This window comes from Anomaloglossus baeobatrachus, chromosome 5 (assembly GCF_048569485.1).
Source record: "Anomaloglossus baeobatrachus isolate aAnoBae1 chromosome 5, aAnoBae1.hap1, whole genome shotgun sequence".
NCBI lineage: Eukaryota > Metazoa > Chordata > Amphibia > Anura > Aromobatidae > Anomaloglossus > Anomaloglossus baeobatrachus.
Genome location: NC_134357.1, coordinates 552,886,318 through 552,902,904, shown reverse-complemented (window position 1 = coordinate 552,902,904; position 16,587 = coordinate 552,886,318). Strand labels below are relative to the sequence as shown.

Below are 16,587 nucleotides of genomic sequence, written 5' to 3'. Positions count from 1 at the left end.
TGCCCCACTCCATCTTCCCCGGGTACTCCAATCGGCAGCAGCAGTACTCCCCTTACCTCGAACCACGGGTGGTGTCACAAACTCTTATCACCTGTAAATACCCCCTTTTAAATTTGAGTGGCCGTCCGGAGACCCTCGAGCCACCGCAAACCCCTCCCCCCTCCCTCCTTGGATCCGAGCAGTTCGACTGCTGCAGGGAAGGCACACATACGTATCAAGAGCGAACAACTTCTACACGTTGTCTCCTCATTTTTCCCCTTATTATCTCCAGTAATTGTATTATTACAGCGGATTCTTTATGATGTTACATCGTCATCTTCTCCCCATTCAGGTCCCTACAATATCGGATCCTCTCAGTGGAGATCTTCTATAAAGACAATTCTCCTGATTGCCCCGTGAAGGATGGATATGGACAGGGACAAGATGGTGGAGAGGATATTACACCTCACCCTAGAGATCCTCTTCCGGCTTACTGGAGAGGTGAGAGATTCTGATGACGTCACATTACATCATTCTTATCTATGGGAATAACAGATGGACAGAACTGGAGAGGTGAGGACTCTGGAAATGTCTGGAGTGAGATTTCTTACTGTGTCTCTCCATAACCAGGATTACACAGTAGTGAAGAAGACCTCTAGTGAGCGCTGTCAGGCCCCTGTGTCTGAGGGATGGGGAAGACCCCTGAGCCCAATCATGGGGCCTCCACCTCACCCCCGGATACATGAGGACATCAATGACCAGAAGATCCTAGAACTCACCTACAAGATGATTGAGCTGCTGACTGGAGAGGTGACACTGCTGGGACATTATACAGTAATGCTATGAAGGGATCGGGGGGTGACGGTATCATTGTATGTGTCAGGTTCCTATAAGGTGTCAGGACGTCACCATCTATTTCTCCATGGAGGAGTGGGAGTATTTAGAAGGACACAAAGATCTGTACAAGGACGTCATGATGGAGGATCCCCGGCCCCTCACATCACCAGGTAATAGACAGGACTAAATACACACGGCCTATAATTATCTGTATGTAAGGAATGAATTCAGTCCCTGTATGTGTCTCCTCCAGGTCTATCCAGTAAGAGGACAACACCAGAGAGATGTCCCCGTCCTCTTCTCCCACAGGACTGTAAACAAGAAGATCCCGATGTTCCTCAGGATCATCAGGTAGATGGAGAGAAGGTGCCATGAAATCTCCCTATGATGTGTAGACGGCTGTGAAGGTCTTGTGCTCAGTCTTGTTTTATCCTCCAGTATTATATGTGTTATACTTGTGTAATGAAAGCGGTGGAGATGGCAGGATTAGGAGAGATAAGAGCTTTGATGATTCCTTTTAGTTCTCGTTCACTTTACTGTATTTTCAGTATGAGTGCTGTCCATAAAATAACACAATGGATCGCCCTCAGGCCATTGTTATTGGATGTGGCGGGACAGTTGAGGGATTTTTCTTTCTCACTGACAGAATCTGAGTGTGAGAATAATCACAGCATCCTCTAGAGCCTACTGAAAATTTGGATAAGACTCGTCCATTCAGGTCTGTGTCTGCACAATCCTCACCACCCCGCCAGCTCCACCACACAGCAGACATTGTGTTACGGATACATTGCAATTCTTTATTGATTTACATTAAACTTACCATATTTTTTGGATTATAAGACGTGCTTTTCCTCCCAAGAATTTGGGAGGAAAAGGAGGAGTGCGTCTTATGCAAATGTAGCTTACCGGGAGGTGGAAAATGAGAGCTGTACTGGCTGGGGTGGGCACTGTGCTAGCTGCGGTGGGCACTGTGTTGGATGGGGTGGGCTCTCTGCTGGCTGCGGTGGGGGCTGTACTGGCTGTGGTGGGGGCTGTGCTGGCTGCGGTGAGGGCTGTACTGGCTGTGGTGGGGGATGTGCTACCTGCAGTTGGGGCTGTGTGCAGCAGGGCTGTGTGATGGGTGAGATGCTCTGTCAGCAGTGTAGGTTTCAAATAATGGCGCCCGGAGTCGACGCATGCGCAGATGGGGGTCTCGGTTCAAGATCTCATCTGCGCATGCTCCGCCTCCAACCCATTGATCTCCCAGCAGTGGACTAAAGGAAAATGGCGCCCGGAGGTGGCGTGTGTGCAGATTGAGCTCTTAGCTCAATGACAAGCCGATATCTCATCTGCGCTGACTCCGGATATAACTTCTTTGAAGCCCGCACTGCTGACAGAGCATCTGTGACACCCGTCGCACAGCCCTGCTCCACACAGCCAGCACAGTCCCCACCGTAGCCACCACAGCCCACACCGCAGCGCCTGGAGCATCGCCCTACTCCAGAACTGCCCCTGCCTCCTGTGACCCGGCTCCACCACCGCTGTAGCCCATCTTCAGTTTGACACCACCAGAGTATAAAACGGCCCCCCCCCCCTTTTTTTTTTTTAATCTCTAAATTTGGGGTGCATCTTATAATCCGGTGCATCTTATAAAATTAAAAATAGGGTATAGCCAAGTCTGTTGTGGTTTTCGAAGTTACTTTTTTTGTCTTCTCATATTAATATTTTTTGTGCCAAATTCTTCAGAATGGAGCAAGTGGATCATGAATTTTAAGCACAATAGAAACGCTTGGTATTTTTTCCTTTTGACCTGTGTTTGTGACTTTTTAGTGCAAAAAGTCTCATGTTTTCTTAAATGGCGGCAAGTTTACACCAAAATATTTGATATACAAAAAACTGGAGTACATTTAGGTTGAAGGTAGACAAACCGTTCCCTGAAAAACTATTCATACCCGGTGAACTTTTCCACCTTTTTTCACATTACAGCCACAAACAAATGTATTTTATTGGGGTTTTATGTGATAACACAAAGTAGCAAACATTTGTGAAGTATAAAGGAAATTATACATGGGTTTCTAAATATTTTAAGAAATATGTCTGAAAATTGTGATGTGCATTAGTATTCAGCCCCTAAGTGAATACTTTGCAGGACCTTCCTTCGCTGCAATTAGTGCTGCCAGTCTCTTGGGGGATGTTTCCCAGCTTTCCACATCTAGAGGTGACATTTTTGCCCCTTCTACCTTATAAAACAGCTCTATCTCAGGTAAATTGGATGAAGGCGTCTGTGAAGCAACTTTCAATTCTTATGTTTTGCTTTTAAAAATGTCCACTCTTCAATAAAGGCCAAATTTATGGAGACTACGACCTATAATTGTCCTGTTGATAGATTCTTCCCCTGGAGCTCTTGATTTCTTCTGCTTTTCCACTGACCACATGCCTCTTGGCTGCTTCTCTATAGTGCTCTCCTTGCTTGGGATGTCAGTTTAGGTGGACGGCCATGTTTTTGTAGTTTTGCACTTGTGCTATATGTGAAAACGCAGCATCTGGAGATTTGTGTGAGGAGTGAACTGTTCTTAATTAGGCCAGACATATTGATCCTTTGCCAAATCAAGAGAAGTTAGCCATTGTTTCATGTCAGACTGACTGGAGCCCTATTGCCTGGTACAAGTGAATCTCAATAAATTAGAATATCATCATAAAGTTTGTTTTTTTTTCAGTTCATCAATACAAAAAGGTAAATGTATATATTATATAGTCATTACAAACAGAGTAATCTATTTCAAGTGTTTTATTTTTGTTTTAATATTGATGATTATGGCTTACAGCCAATGAAAACCCAAAAGTAATTTATCTCAGAAAATTAGAATAATATATAAGACCAGCTGAAAAAAATTATGTTAAACTCTAAAAGTTAGCCTACTGAAAAGTGTGTACAGTAAATGCACTCTCCTTTTGCATGAATTACTGCATCAATGCAGCGTGGCATGGAGGTGATCAGCCTATGGCACTGGTGAGGTGTTATGGAAGCCCAGGTTGCTATGATAGCAGCCTTCAGCTCGTCTGCATTTAGGTCTGGTGTCTTCTCTTGACAATACCCTATAGATTCTTCATGGGGTTTAGGTCAGGCCAGTTTGCTGGTCAATCAAGCACAGTGATACTGTTGTTATTCAACCAGGTATTGGGACTTTTGGCAGTGTAGACAGATGACAAGTCCTGCTGGAAAATGAAATCTCCATCTTCAAAAAGCTTGTCGGCAGAGGGAAGCATGAAGTGCTCTAAAATTTCCTGGTAGGCGGCTGTGCTGACTTTGGTCTTGATAAAACACTGGACCTACACCAGCAGATGACATGGCTCCCCAAACCATCACTGATTGTGGAAACTTCACACTTCAAGCAGCTTGGATTATGGCCTCTCCACTCTTCCTCCAGACTCTGGGCTCTAAAATTGTGCAGAATATTGTGTGGCCGCACTAGTGACTTGTATAGAGGCAAAACTGTTCTTGTCCGGAGCATCTATGCCTCGTTCAATGCATCCTATTATTTTATCTGCCTTGGCCGCAGCTTCCTGGCACTGGTTGGTTTTCTCGTCTTCCCACACACCCACGTCTTTTTCAGTGTCATTATTATACAGTAATTTTGCAGAATATTTTAAATAATTGCAGTTTAAGAATCAGACAAAAAAAATCCCCAAAAAAACCCCAATACACGAATACTTATAAAATAGTCATGTGCCATACATGTGGAGTAAAAGCCACTTCTTAATATTATTGGATCAAGGATCCTCATTTCAGTTCCTGCAGCCCAAAACCATGAATTGTTATCTCCTTCATGCCATACGTGTTAGCGTTATTTCTACAGCCGGTGATTGGATATAAAGTCTCCAGTTATTATATTACTATACAGGATTCTTATGATGTTACATCGTCATCTTCTCCCCATTTAGTTCCCTACAATATCGGATCCTCTCAGTGGAGATCTTCTATACAAGAATATTCACTTTATTGACTCCTCAAGGATGGATATGGACAGGGACAAGATGGCGGAGAGGATATTACACCTCACCCTAGAGATCCTCTTCCGGCTTACTGGAGAGGTGAGAGATTCTGATGACGTCACATTACATCATTCTTATCTATGGGAATAACAGATGGACAGAACTGGAGAGGTGAGGACTCTGGAAATGTCTGGAGTGAGATTTTTTACTGTGTCTCTCCATAACCAGGATTACACAGTAGTGAAGAAGACCTCTAGTGAGCGCTGTCAGGCCCCTGTGTCTGAGGGATGGGGAAGACCCCTGAGCCCAATCACGGGGCCTCCACCTCACCCCCTGATACATGAGGACATCAATGACCAGAAGATCCTAGAACTCACCTACAAGATGATTGAGCTGCTGACTGGAGAGGTGACACTGCTGGGAATGCTGGGACATTATACAGTAACGCTATGAAGGGATCGGGGGTGACGGTATCATTGTATGTGTCAGGTTCCTATAAGGTGTCAGGACGTCGCCGTCTATTTCTCCATGGAGGAGTGGGAGTATTTAGAAAGACACAAAGATCTGTACAAGGACGTCATGATGGAGGATCCCCAACCCCTCACATCACCAGGTAATAGACAGGACTAAATACACACGGCCTATAATTATCTGTATATATGGAATGAATTCAATCCCTGTATGTGTCTCCTCCAGTTCTATCCAGTAAGAGGACAACACCAGAGAGATGTCCCCGTCCTCTTCTCCCACAGGACTGTAAACAAGAAGATCCTGATGTTCCTCAGAATCATCAGGTAGATGGAGAGAAGGTGCCATGAAATCTCCTATGATGTGTAGACGGCTGTGAAGGTCTTGTGCTCAGTCTTGTTTTATCCTCCAGTATTATATGTGTTATACTTGTGTAATGAGAGCGGTGGAGATGGCAGGATTAGAGCTGATCATAGATGGGACTTCTCCATCTGTCTGTGACTTTTACAATATTTGTTTCAGGGGGAAGATCTGCCCAATATTAATACTACAGAGACATATGTGAGGGGTGATGAGCGGAGTAAAGAGGAGATTCCTACAGATAACCGCCCAGGTGAGTAGTGACCATTAAATGCAGAGAAGTCACAGATTCTTCTCAGTCACCGGCTGTGGCTGCTTTATCAGGGTTGTAGTCCGGCCATATCAAATGGTCACCATTCTGCTGCTAGACCACCACATGCTCCTCCACGCAAAACTGTCCCCATTATTTTGGGCATTGGATGCGCTTCTGTTGGAATGAGATCTGTTTCAACCAGATCTTACAGGTTGGATCCACCCTATCCCCTGAAATTAGATGTTAACCCTTAGCTGCCCAGATCTCTAATCTGCAAAGCCAAATGACAGCGTACATAAAATGTGCAGACAACTTAAAAAGTTATAGGAAAAAAAGTATAATCTGTATGGTGGACCTCTAAGAGAAAGCGGAGGGTAATCATGCTGGTGACGTCCTAGATTCTTAGTTTGGTGCCGTGTTGACCAGTTGAAAAAAGATGGATTGCTCTCAGTGGGTAAAACCAAAATATGGTTTTCCATATTATAAGACACACTTTTTTTTTTTTTGGAGGAGTGGCTCAAGAGAGTCACAGGACTGAAGGTTGGCGATACTGCGGCTGGTGGGTGTCACAGCAGTGGGGACCATTGATCTGCCTTGTGGACTAGTTGAATCGTCGGCGGTTAATGCAATGAACTCAAGAAAATGGCCGCAGAGGTCAATCTGCGCACGTTCTGCCTCCGCGCCCTTTTTCTTGGCTTCCATCGCGTCAACCGAGATAAGTGAGGCTTGATGCGACATCCCACAAGCCTGCAGTATCGCTAACCCTCCATCCACTGACCCTTCAGAGCCGCGATTCCTTCGAGCCTGCAGCATCGTCTACCCTGCCTCTCGAGACCTTCCTGAGCCGCTCCAACACCGCCGCTTTTCCCTGGTGAGCGAATATGATACGCACTAGGATTATAGGACGGACTCCAAATTTTAACAGTAAAAATAATTTTTTCCTATTTTCCTCCTTCAAATTTGGGGTGCGTCTTATAAAACGAATAATATGGTAATAATCTTGTAGTTGACGAAGAGACCTAAGTCTTGCTTTTTAACATCATTTAATTTTTGTTAGCCATTAAAAGGTACCATAAGTAGGGATCAGCAAACCAGAACTGCAAAACAGAGAATTTTTACTGTACGTCCAGTTCTTATTCAGGTTTGTCATCCAAATAAAGCTTGTTGAAAGGTTGCAGAGCAGCCAATCAGCAAGCTTTTAGGCTGTCAGACCTTTTGGAGCCATCACAGCCTCATCAATTGTCATGGCTGTGATTGCCAGACTCACACAGTGACTCGGCCTATATAAAGGCCAGATAACAGGCTGTGCCGTGCCGCCATTTTGTGTTGACTACAAGGGATAGGGCGCTGTAGGAGTGAGGGACCGTGATGGGTGCATGTAACTCAAAATCAAATACTGCGCTGCATCATGTAACTTGGCGTAGCTCTCCATAACAGCTCCATACAGGCTTTATTATAATCATTCTCTGTATACAGGCCATGTAATCAACTGGACTTGTTCTTCTCATTCTTTGGCACACAAACATCTAATTGGGGACGTGTCCGTGGCGGTGCTGCTGATGGTGGTGGTGGTGGTGCTGCTGGTGTTGTAGGTGCTTCAGGGCGAGGACCTAATAGACGTGTATCTGCTACGCTCCAAACTGAAACATCTTCCTCTGGTGCATACAGCCGCAGGCTGCTCTTCGGCATTTCTTAGGCCCAAGTACCGCTGCACGAATGGTGAGGCCAGAACATCTTAGGGTAAGTTCACACAGTGCGTTTTTCGCATCGTTTTTGCGCAGTTTTCGGGTGCGTTTTTGCTCAGAAAACTGCATGACTTTGCTTCCCCAGCAAATTCTATGAGTTTTCATTTTTGCTGTCTGCACACAGCGTTTCTTTTCAGCTGCGTTTTTGTGGTGCCACAAAAACGCAGCATGTCAATTATTCCTGCGTTTTTCACTGCGCTTTTCATCCATTGAGTGCAATGGGATGTTGAAAGATGCAAAGAGAAACGCAAATAGCTGCGTTTTGGTGCGTTTCTAAGACCAAAAACGCAGCTATAAACGCAGGAGGTGGGTAGTAAAGTGACATGTACAGGAGGAGGATTCCTTCTGTCAGTAAACACAGAAGCGTGAATCCTCCCGGTACCGTCACCGCCGCTTCCACCTCCCATCCTGTGCATGTCAGCTCCCGTGCGGCGTCATGTACGGGCAGGAGGTGGAAGCGGCTGCGAAATCAAAAGTGAACAGTAGAAAAAAAAAGTCATACTCACCTGTCTGCAGCCTCCCGGTGCAATGCCCGCTCCCAGATCCTCCCGGTACTGCCGCTCCCGGTGTGTGCAGTATCCCCGGGTACGTATGCCTGCAGGATGCAGGACCTGGCGATGGATCACCTGATGCAGTCACCTGACGCATCAGCTGATCGTAAGTCTCGGGCTGACGCCAGCGCCCGGACGGTTATCAGCGGATGCGTCAGGAGACTTCATCCCTGATTACCGGCAGCTGCTGCAACGATCGGACGGGATCAGACTAGCTCTAGGAGCTGCCGGTCATCAGCACATAAGTGAGGTTTTTTTTTGTTTTTTTTGCACGGATGCATCTGCTGATTGTATAAACGGCTTTTATACAATCAGCTGATGTGTGATGTGATTCAGGCACTTGATCCTGACACATCATCTGATCGCTTTGCCTTCCAGCAAACCGATCAGATGATATTGGATCCGGATTGGACGGCGCGGGACCCTTGACCCAGGATTACTGCGGAGGGGGGTTCTTTATTTCAATAAAGATGGAGTCACTAATTGTGTTGTGTTTTATTTCTAATAAAAATATTTTTCTGTGTGTTGTGGTTTTTTTATCTTTACTAGAAATTCATGGTGGCCTTGTCTAATATTGGCGTGACACCATGAATTTCTGGCTTAGGCCCAGCTGATAATATACAGCTAGCCCTAACCCCATTATTACCCAGTGAGCCACCCGGCATCAGGGCAGCTGGAAGAGTTGGATACAGCGCCAGAAGATGGCGCTTCTATGAAAGCGCCATTTTCTGGGGTGGCTGTGGACTGCAATTCGCAGCGGGGGTGCCCAGAAAGCATGGGCACCCTGCACTGTGGATTCCAATCCCCAGCTGCCTAGTTGTACCCGGCTGGACACAAAAATTAGGCGAAGCTCATGTCATTTTTTTTTTTTTAATTATTTCATGAAATAAAAAAAAAAAGGGCTTCTCTATATTTTTGGTTCCCAGCCGGGTACAAATAGGCAGCTGGGGGTTGGGGGCAGCCCGTACCTGCCTGCTGTACCCGGCTAGCATACAAAAATATGGTGAAGCCCACGTCATTTTTTTTGTTTTGGGGGGGCAAAGAAATCCTGCATACAGTCCTGGAAGGAGGATGCTGAGCCTTGTAGTTCGACATCTGCTGTCTGCTCTCCTGCATACACTATTGGATGGAGGATGCTGAGCCTTGTAGGTCTGCTCCCCCTGACTCTCCCTCCAGCATACAGTCCTGGATGGAGCATGCTGAGCCTTGTAGTTCTGCAGCTGCTGTCTGCTCTCCTGCATACACTATTGGATGGAGTATGCTGAGCCTTGTAGTTCTGCAGCTGTCTGCTCTCCTGCATACACTAGTGGAGAATGAAGAACATATTGAAGAAGGAAATGACATCAGACCTTTTTTTTTTGTTCACCGATAAAAAACACATAAAGACGCAGTGAGCAAAAACGCAGCGAGAAACGCACCAAATCGCGGCAAAACGCGCACGTTTTTTGCTGCTTTTTTTGACGCGGGTGCGTTTTTGTGCGGTTTTTGACGCACAAAAACGCAGCGTCAAAAAAACGCAGTGTGTGAACCTAGCCTTAAAGCGGTTTTAGATTATTTGGCTACCAATGCCCCTAGTTACTTTGCATTGTCTTCCACCCGGTCCACATCTGAAAGCTCAGAGTCGTTTGCTAAGATCCATGGTCTTCTTCCTTCCACCTCAACCCATTCAAAATCATCCAAGCAGTGTGAGCCACACGTAATGCACATTCACGTATGCTATTTGATGACTCTGCTGGCTCGGGTCCCATGGCCCATCCACCTGGCCCTGCCCCAGAGGTGGAAGAGACCAAGTGCACTGGCACGCAACCACTTGTGTTGGAGGATGAGTAAGTGGGAAGGCTGGTGGACACTGGATCACCGCACCACACCTCAGAGTAGAAGAAACAGGAGTGCCAACTACTGCGGCTTTTGTCAGTGTGCAGAGTGAGAAGGAGGGCAGGGCTGAGGAGTGGGTGGAAGACGACATGAGGGATGACTATGAGGTGCTTGACCCCACCTAGAGCAAAGGCCATGATAATGACGTGTGCAGTTCCAAAAAAAGTGTTCAAGCAGATGAAACAGCATGATGCATCATCTTATTTCCAAGCCCGAGGTGCAGATAAAAAAAATAAAATCTTTATTTTTATATAGCGCTAACATATTCCGCACCGCTTTACATACATCAGGAACACTGTCCCCATTGGGGATCACAATCTAAAGTCCCTATCTGTATGTGTTTGGAGATGGATACTTGGACCAGTAAGCACAGGCAGGGACGGTATCTCCCTTAACTGCACACTGGGTAAATGTAGTGGCGGCTGGGCATGTTTTCATGTCATACCATCACCTCACCTTGGATCGCTGAATGTTTGTCGGTCATTGTTGCTTCCTCCTCCTACTGTTTCCTTAGCCTTACTCTGACCGGATAAGAAGAAGGTAACTTTCACACATCAGTTTTTTGGCATCAGGCACAATCCGGCATGTACTTGATGCAACGGATCCGTCGCAGATTGTGTAAAAACTGATGCGACGGATCCCGAAAAAAACGGATTCGTTTTTTTTTTGTCTGGTTTTTTTTTTTGCTTTCTTTTTCATGCCGAGAGAGAGAGATCCCATAATCACCGCACACACCCCGGCACTACCGCCCCCATCATCACCGCACACACCGGCACTACCGCCCCCATCGTCACCGCACGCACACAGGCACTATCGCTCCCATCATCACCGCACATACCCCGGCACTACCGCCCCCATCACCGCACACACCCTGGCACTACCGCACCCATCATCCCTGCACATTCCCAGGCACTTCCGCACCCATCATCCCTGCACACTCCCAGGCCCTTCCGCCCCCATCATCCCCGCACACCCACAGGCACTACCGCCCCTATCACCGCACACACGCAGGACTACCACCCCTATCATCACCGCAAACACCGGCATTACCTCAGTGACATCCCCGCTGACAGCGCAACTCCAGTTTCTGCGTGGAGCTCACAGGAGCGGTGGTGTTCTACGGCCGTTCCTGTCAGCTTCATACAGCAGAGCTGAAAGCGTCGTGGGACCTCGTGAGGATTACATCGGACCTGGAGGGGTATTTGGGGGTTAAAAAAGTGGTGAAAGAGGGTGTTTTTTGTCTTTTATTCCAAATAAAGTATTTTTTCGGTTGTATGTGTTTATTTGCTTTCACTTACAGGTTAACCATTGTGGGTGTCTCAAAGACGTCTACCATGATTAACCTAGGACTTAGTGGCAGCTATGGGCTGCCATTAACTCCTTATTACCTCGATTGCCACCGCACCAGGGCAATTCGGGATGAGCCAGGTAGAGTCCCGGGACTGTCGCATCTAATGGATGCGGCAATTCCGGGCGGCTGCTGGCTGATATTTTTAGGCTGGGGGGCTCCCCATAACATGGAGCTCCCCATCCTGAGAATACCAGTCATCAGCCGTGTGGCTTTACCTTGGCTATATCAAAATTGGGGGGGACCGCACGTCGTTTTTTTAACTTATTTATTTTACTGCACTATATAGACCCGCCCACCGGCGGCTGTGATTGGTTGCAGTCAGACACGCCCCCACGCTGAGTGACAGCTGTCTCACTGCAACCAATCAGGTGTCGTGGGCGGGGTAAGCAGGGAATATGAGATGGAATAATGAGCGGTCGGCATTTTCAGAAGAGGAAAAGCCACCAGAGCAGTATGACAGCTGTGCAGTGCCGCACCCGTAATCTGTGAGTATAAAGGAGGTGTAGGGAGAGATCGACCGACAGAGAGAGAGAACGACCGACACATCGACAGAGAGAAAGAGAGACTATTTACACAATGTCTGGGCATGCCCAGAAGCAAAAAACGGAAACCGGCGCCGGTTTCCGGCATATGACGGATGACAACGAAACCGGCGACCATATGCTTCCATTATGAAAAAAGCCGTACGGCGCCGCATCCGGCGCAATGCGTTTTTTTGTCAGAGACAAACGTTACAAGAGATGTTCCGGCCGCCGCATTAGCCAATTACGCCGCATCCGGCAAAAGCCGGATGCAACACAATGCCATCCAGCACAATCCAGCGCTAATACAAATCATTGGGGATAAAAAGGATCCGGCACCGGATCAGTTTTATCCGTTTTTTTTCCTGGATTGTGCCTGATGGAAAAAACTGATGTGTGAAAGTAGCCTAAGACCTGCACCACCAACTTCAGCTCAGCCACGGGTAAACGACAGCAGGCCATTCTTAAGCTCATCTGCCTGGGGGACAAACCTCATACCACCCAATAGCTGTGGACGGACATAAAAGAACAAACAGATGAGTGGCTGGTGACTGTGGACTTACAGCCTGGCCTACTGGAGTGCGTCAGTGGCCCAAATCTCGTCACCGCTCTGGGCCTAGGTGGCTTGACACACATCCCTTACCGGGCGCATGTGCTGAATTCGGTGGTGCAGAATTTCCTCAAAAATTACCCTCATATGTTAGAGCTTCTGCTGAAAGTGTGGGCAGTATGTGTGCACTTTCGGTGTTCTCCCCCTGATGACTGATGAGACAGAGCAGCAGCAGGCAATCGTGGAGTTTCAGCTGCAGCACGCACGGCAGAATCACTTTGTGGATCAACAACACTTTAATAGCAATGAGTGTACCTACAGCAGGACCTGTGTGCCGTGTTGCACTGCTTTGAATGCTTGAAAAAAAAACATCTGTCACCGTTTCTCACCAGAGTCTGTGGCCTTAGTTTTTAACGAAATTCTCCTTGTCGCTCCTGTGCAGCCAAGTCTATGGCTTCCGTTTTTGAAAAAGAAAAAACATGAGTAGTCCCTGTGCACCAGGTATTGCGGCTTAACTTGTCACAAACCTGTAACTGCGCTGCAGCAGGCACAGTGTTGTGGAGCTATGAAGACCATCTGTGTTACAGGTCTGTGCAATTTTGGTTGTCAACTGGAGGGTCAACTGGGTAAAGAGGCTCTTTAGGGACCTTTTTAAAATAGGTTTTCCGGAGGAGGGGGATCTGTAAATTTTAAACTGCAATTCACCTCCAACTGATAAAAGCTTGTTGTTGCCTCTGGGCAGTGTGGCTAATGTGAGCAAATCTTTGCTGCAGTGACTGCCAAGTGACCGCCAAGTTCCCCTGACTATTACCAGTGCTGATTACGGAGTGGCCATGATGCGCCCACCGGGGCCATGGGGCACTCGTTACTGGGCTGGTCCTTGTCTGGGCGATCCTTGGCAGTGTCGTTTAAATGGGGGGGCTATTCACAGGGGATGATGATAGTTTGTGACGCCACCTGTGGTACTCAGCCACATATAGCCAACGCTGCGGAATGGGGGCCGCTGAGGCAGATGGTGACACAACTGAATTGGTATAGCTCTCCACAGGTAGAGCTGGGCCCCAGGGCTGTTGGGGGTAGTAGTCTCTATGGATGATGGTAATGTGAAGGCGGGGTGCAGTGCCGAAGGCAAATAATTGGGCGACACGGCTGCAGTCTCAAGGTTTTACTGACTGTTGCAAGTTCCAGGTTTACATGACCGGCCGAATGTTTCCCCTGATGTGCTGGGTTGCGCTGTTATGGGCTCCAACCGATCCCCGGAAAGTTTGAAGGCACACCCTGGTACACCCTTCTGTGTTCCTTCCCTGGTCGACTTCCTGCACTGACCTCTCCCACCTGTCCCGCGCCTCACACACAGAGCCCCGAGCCAGTGTTCGCGGATCTTTTTTAGAGATGGCGTGAAGCTCTGTCCCTTTGTCCTGTGTGGTCAGCTTCTCACTGGATGTGTGTGGATTTTGCCTCGGTACTTGCAGGAACCTTAGCCTCCGGTTTTACTAGTTGAGCTCGTTGGTTATTCTCCTCTAGTCTAGGGACCGAATTCCCGATGCGGCCAAGTCCCTCCACTCTGGTATTCAGTTTGTGGAACGAGGCCACTGGTGTATGGCGTATTTCACGTGGATTCTAGGACCCTTTCTCTCTTATGCCCGGGTTGAACTGCTCCAGCTCCAGACCCTAGGTCCTCACTCCTCCGCTGCTACTTCCTGACTACCTATTCACTTCCTACAATTCCCCCTTACTCACTAAATCTCACTCCCAAGCCGGCTGCGCAGTACTGTGGTCTAGTGGGGTCTTCGCTAGATAAAGGATGTTTGTGTATGTGTATACCGGTTTGCGTCCTCCTCCTTTCCCGGGAATGGGATACCACTCCTCTGGCTGAGGTGCAGTAGCTCTGTGGTGACTGAAGCCTCTGGGGTGCTTTCCCCCCCCCCATGCCCACAGCAAATCCCAGAAAAGAAGTGAATTACAAAGTTGTAGGGCATAAGCAATTCAATACGAATCGACACCTTGCATTCAGAAATGCTATCATATGACCCCCCCAAAAAAACATTGAATGCTGGTCATGCTTATGGCGCTCATTTAACTTTGATGCTCAAAGTGGCCACCGTCAGCTGCAATGCACATCTGGACTCTGGACAGCATACTATATCTTGCTGCATGTTGTGCAATATGGTAGGTGACACGTTTGCACAAGCATCTGTAACATGTTGTCATAGGTCCAGCAATGTTGGTGGAGGGGTTGCACACACCTGCATTTTGATGTGACCTCACAGAAAGAAGTCCAATGGGGTCAGGTCAGGTGAGCGTGGAGGCCATTCCACACATCCACCATACCCAGTGACTTGTAGGAAGGGCTTCATGAGGTATTGCTTCACGTCCGCAGCCTTGTGAGTTTGACACGTTCTAATCATAGCATTTCTGTATGCAAGGTGTCGATTCGTATTGAATTGATGATGCACTACAACTTTGTAATTCACTTTTTTTCTCTCTCGTTCCGTTTTCGAGATAAAAATGCTAACTCGTTGTTTTCCACCAGGTGGCGCTATAGGTAGTTTCATTGTGTAGCGCATGGATACTTTACTGTACCTAGACACCACTTCTATGTCTTTAGCTGGCGCCGTTCTCAAGTTAATGGCGGTGGACAGTATATGGGTGGACACACTGTATATTCAACATACAATTAAGTACAGCTAAATACTTACATCACCAAAGAGCTTTGAGAGTCATCTGTCTGGAACATTAGTCAAAGAAGTATGACAAAGACAGAGAAATCCTGGAAATCCCAACACTGACTGGGCGTCCCACGGTGCAGGTACATGAGCTTCTGTCTTTGCTATGTTTTCATCTGATCTTAAATAGTGACTTGTACAAATATTACAAGCCTTAATGGCACTGTACACGCAACGACATCGCTAACGAGATGTCGTTGGGGGTCACGGTATTCGTGACGCACATCCGGCCTCGTTAGCGACGTCGTTGCGTGTGAAACGTACGAATGACCGTTAACTATCAAAAATATTCACCTTATCGTTGTGTTAGGTTGACCTAACGGTCACAGCTGTTGCCAGCGATGTCCGAATGCGGAGAGAGTACCGGTACCCCCCCTCTGCTATTCCAGTCTCAATGAAAACAGGCAGATGCTGTTATACACATAAGACCTGGAGACGTGCGGCTCCCAAAAAGGACTGTATTGATTTTGTTTACATTACAAAGTTATACAAAGTTGATTAGGGCGTAACTAAGCAACATACATATTCATTAATCTACATTCATTAAAGGCGTGGATTACATGTTCCCAGCAAGAGAAATTAATATAATGACTTATTCCCATAACAGTCTATAACATTTCTTCTTCCCATAATAAGATGTTTTTCAGTTGTTTCTAAGTCAAAACATTCTGTGTCCTTGAGTTTGGTCTCAAAGTTTGTTACGTAAATAAGTCTGGTCTTGTTCTTGCAAAGGAGAATGAATTTCTATTATTTTTCTAACCAGTGAAAAAGGTTAACTCATTCCTCACAATCCCCCCTTTTGGCGTGAGTGATGGACAGGGGGCCATCGAGAAGCTGTGAACTGTAAAGCGAGCAGACTAGCCTCCAGATACTTTCTGAGCCGCGGGTTGCCCAGGGAGTGTCGTCCACATCCATCACCTAGAGGACTGCCTGCATGCCTCTCGATAGGAGTCTGATCATGGTACGCCAAGGTGATTTCTAGAGGAAAGAGTAGAGAAGAAAAAAAAAGCATATTAGTGATTTCATAGGGGTGCTGAATAATCATTGTATCTACATTGCTTCAAGCAGCGGGAAAACGAAGCCATAAGCAACTTGAACACTACATTAAGGTCCAGTCACACTAAGCAACTTACCAGCGATCCCAACAACGATAGGGATCGCTGGTAAGTTGCTAGGAGGTTGCTGGTGAGATGTCACACTGCGACGCTCCAGCGATCCCACCAGCAACCTGACCTGGCAGGGATCGCTGGAGCGTGGCTACACGAGTTGCTGGTGAGCTCACCAGCAACCAGGGACCAGCCCCCAGTCTCCTAGTTACAGCACACATCGGGTTAATTAACCCGATGTGTGCTGCAGCTAAATGTGCACAGAGCAGGGAGCAGCGCACAATGCTTAGCGC

At 47.2% G+C, this 16,587-nt stretch overlaps 1 protein-coding gene across 3 annotated transcripts in view; it reads left to right on the top strand.

The window, feature by feature from the left end:
• The window catches only part of LOC142312233 (uncharacterized), a 101,326-nt gene that overhangs the window by 69,077 nt on the left and 15,662 nt on the right, over window positions 1–16,587 (top strand). The window contains exons 2-5 of one of the 3 annotated variants that reach the window (XM_075351145.1): window positions 332–789; window positions 863–986; window positions 1,070–1,167; window positions 5,779–5,869. In XM_075351145.1, the coding sequence (XP_075207260.1) occupies window positions 535–789; window positions 863–986; window positions 1,070–1,167; window positions 5,779–5,869 (568 nt within the window). In that variant the 5' untranslated portion in view covers window positions 332–534. Of the gene's footprint in view, window positions 1–331; window positions 790–862; window positions 987–1,069; window positions 1,168–5,039; window positions 5,402–5,484; window positions 5,583–5,778; window positions 5,870–16,587 lie in introns of those variants that run through there. The other 2 variants (XM_075351146.1, XM_075351147.1) reach the window with 2 other exon arrangements.